General features: G+C 45.8%; 1 protein-coding gene across 1 annotated transcript; it reads left to right on the top strand.

Moving 5' to 3' along the window:
• The first annotated feature begins 211 nt into the window (after positions 1 to 211).
• On the top strand, positions 212 to 2200 carry LOC18447135 (protein LIGHT-DEPENDENT SHORT HYPOCOTYLS 5). The gene has a single exon (XM_006857237.4). The coding sequence runs from the start codon at positions 1286 to 1288 to the stop codon at positions 1904 to 1906; it is 621 nt and encodes a 206-aa protein (XP_006857299.1). The 5' UTR covers positions 212 to 1285; the 3' UTR covers positions 1907 to 2200.
• Positions 2201 to 2703: the final 503 nt, after the last annotated feature.

Genomic DNA, 2703 nt, shown 5'->3' with positions numbered 1-2703 from the left:
GGGCTTGGGCTCAGCACTTAAACCTATGGCCTTGAGTCCCTTGGAGCCAGCCCCTGGCTAGCCTAGACCCGACCGGTTTCCAGCCTTATCCCACCACACACGCTCTCCCGGGTCTTGACATGGGTTTCTCTCTCCAAAGACACACACTCTCTCTCTACACCATGCTTTCTAAGAGCTTGGGCCTTGATATAAAAGCCAGGCATAGAGACTTCATATTTTTTCCCAATTATGTCATCTTACGATGTACAAAGCACTATTAATATCTTTCCCTTTATAACATCCAAATCCCCCTGGCCTTGTTCCTCCATTCCCCACCTCAAAACTCTCTCAACACATAAATAGAGAGAGAGAGAGAGAGAGAGAGAGAGAAACCGTAGATCCTGAAGCCCCTCAATAACATCATCCCTTTCCCCACCATCCATTGCCATACCGGGAAAACCAGCTGAGAAGATATATCTAAGCAACATGCTAGAGAGAGAAAGTGCACTCGGATCTTCCTGGGTAAGTCTGAACCAGGTTTGAAACTCACAATCTCTCTCTTCTATTCCTACTGTTGTGGAAATTGCAGATTCCTATCTTGTCTAATCTTTGTTCTAGAGAGAAAAATTCACTATGAGTTGTAGGTAGGAAGTTGTAGCCTCCTGTTTGTTTCAGCAAATTTTTAATACAGTCCTTTGGACTGTGATCCCTTTATCTCTCTAGCTGCTATAAACTAGAAGATGATTAAAATGTGTGATTTAGGATAGAAAGGACCAATTCTCACTCTTAGTTTCACAAGAGAGAGAGAGAGAGAGAGAGGAGATTGTTAACCTGAGATAGGGAACAAGGGCAAGAGCGAGAGCATAGTGGAGAGAAAGAGGGGGGGATGTGGAGATTTTTAATCTAATAAAGAGAGAGTGAGCAAGATAACTTAATAACATAGGAGAGAGTGAAGTGAGAATCGATCCAAACCTGAAAACTCCACTGGTTGAGAGAGAGACAGAGAGAGAGAGAGCTGATCGAAGACCTGAAAGTCGAATTGAGAGAGAGTTGATCGAAGACCTGAAAGTCGAATTGAGAGCGGGTTGAGAGAGAGAGAGAGGTGATCGCATATCTCAAAACAAAACCGAGAGAGCTAGAGAGAGAGTCGGAAACTAGAGAGAGAGAGAGAGAGAGAGAGAGAGAGAGAGAGGGGGAATTGGTGACATAGAGGGGGAGAGAGAGAGTAGCAAAGTAGAGAGAGAGAAAGGGGGGAAATTGGTGACACAGAGAGCAAGAGAGATCACCCCAAATCTCCTGGACGACGATGGCGGCGGAACATGTAGCAGACCGGCCCCCCTCCTCCGCCAGCAGCAGCACTGCCGAACCCAACAACCACCGTGCGCCTGCCCCCAGCACCCCCCCATCGCGCTACGAGTCTCAGAAGCGCCGAGACTGGAACACCTTCGGCCAGTACCTCCGTAACCACCGGCCCCCACTTGCCCTTTCTCGCTGCAGTGGGGCTCACGTCCTCGAATTCCTCCGCTACCTCGACCAATTCGGCAAAACAAAGGTCCACAGTCAATCCTGCCCCTTCTTTGGACACCCCCACCCTCCAGCCCCGTGCCCGTGCCCTCTCCGACAGGCTTGGGGCAGCCTTGATGCCCTAATCGGGAGACTGAGGGCCGCATATGAGGAAAATGGCGGAAAACCTGAGGCCAACCCCTTCGGAGCTAGAGCTGTGAGGCTCTATTTGCGCGAGGTTCGCGAGTCGCAGGCGAAAGCGAGGGGCATCGCATACGAGAAGAAGAAGAGGAAGAGGCCTCCAAATATGTCAAGCACAGTAGCCCCAGCTGAAACAGCTTCAACTTCAGTGGGGGTGGTTGCACCAGGTGAATTCTCTCTCAGTGAAGCCTCCAGCAATAGTCAGCAGGAGTTTGTGAATTAGCTACCTTTCTCTCTCTATGTCTCTCTATCTATCCATCAATCTTCTCTCTCTATAAACATCTCCAATCTCTCTATTTCAATCTTCTCTCTCTAAATCTCTATCTATGCATCAATCTAGATAGAAAATTTGAATTAGGCAATTAGTTAGAAATCTTTCTATTTCATCACTATAGAAACCAACTATGGCTATGAGGAGTATGTTGAGTGGTTTGATGTTTATCTGAATTCTCTCTCACTAGAAACTGCCTCAAATGGTGGTGGAGTTTTTCAGTTAATTGGTTGGTTTCCCTCTCAATTTGGTATTATGGGTCTTACATGGATCACTCTTTACTGTAAATTTCATATTCTTGTCTTAATCTCAAATTGGAAAACTTAAGAAACCAACTCTTGATTTTTTCTTATGGAAAATGGCTTCTTATTGCATGAATTCCTGTCTTCTTTTATTTTTCTTTTCCAAACTTTAGGATCTTTTCTGGTGATTTATGGTCATGTCATGGCATTCCTTTATTGTATATGAACTATCCAGGCTTAGAACTGAGAGAGAGAGAGAGAGAGAGATCCCCAGTCTCAGTAATATGATCTACAAATTACTGTCCTTGGGGCATATAGAATTGGACTTTCTAGGGTTTATCTTGATGGTGCGGTTTGCATGTCCAGTCATGCCAATCTGCTTCCCATTACAGTCTCTCTCTCTCTCTACAGTCTCTCTCTCTCATCAAGGTGCTTTAGTGATGTCTTGTCAAAGTGGAAAGAATTGCAATGGGAGACAGTGAAATCTCGTTTTTCCTTCCAATTCTC

The sequence above is a fragment of the Amborella trichopoda genome, chromosome 7, assembly GCF_054954075.1.
Source record: "Amborella trichopoda isolate Santa Cruz 75 chromosome 7, AtrichopodaSantaCruz75HAP2 v2.0, whole genome shotgun sequence".
Taxonomy (NCBI): domain Eukaryota; kingdom Viridiplantae; phylum Streptophyta; class Magnoliopsida; order Amborellales; family Amborellaceae; genus Amborella; species Amborella trichopoda.
Note: the sequence above shows the minus strand (reverse complement) of the source record. Positions and strands in the feature narration are given on the sequence as shown.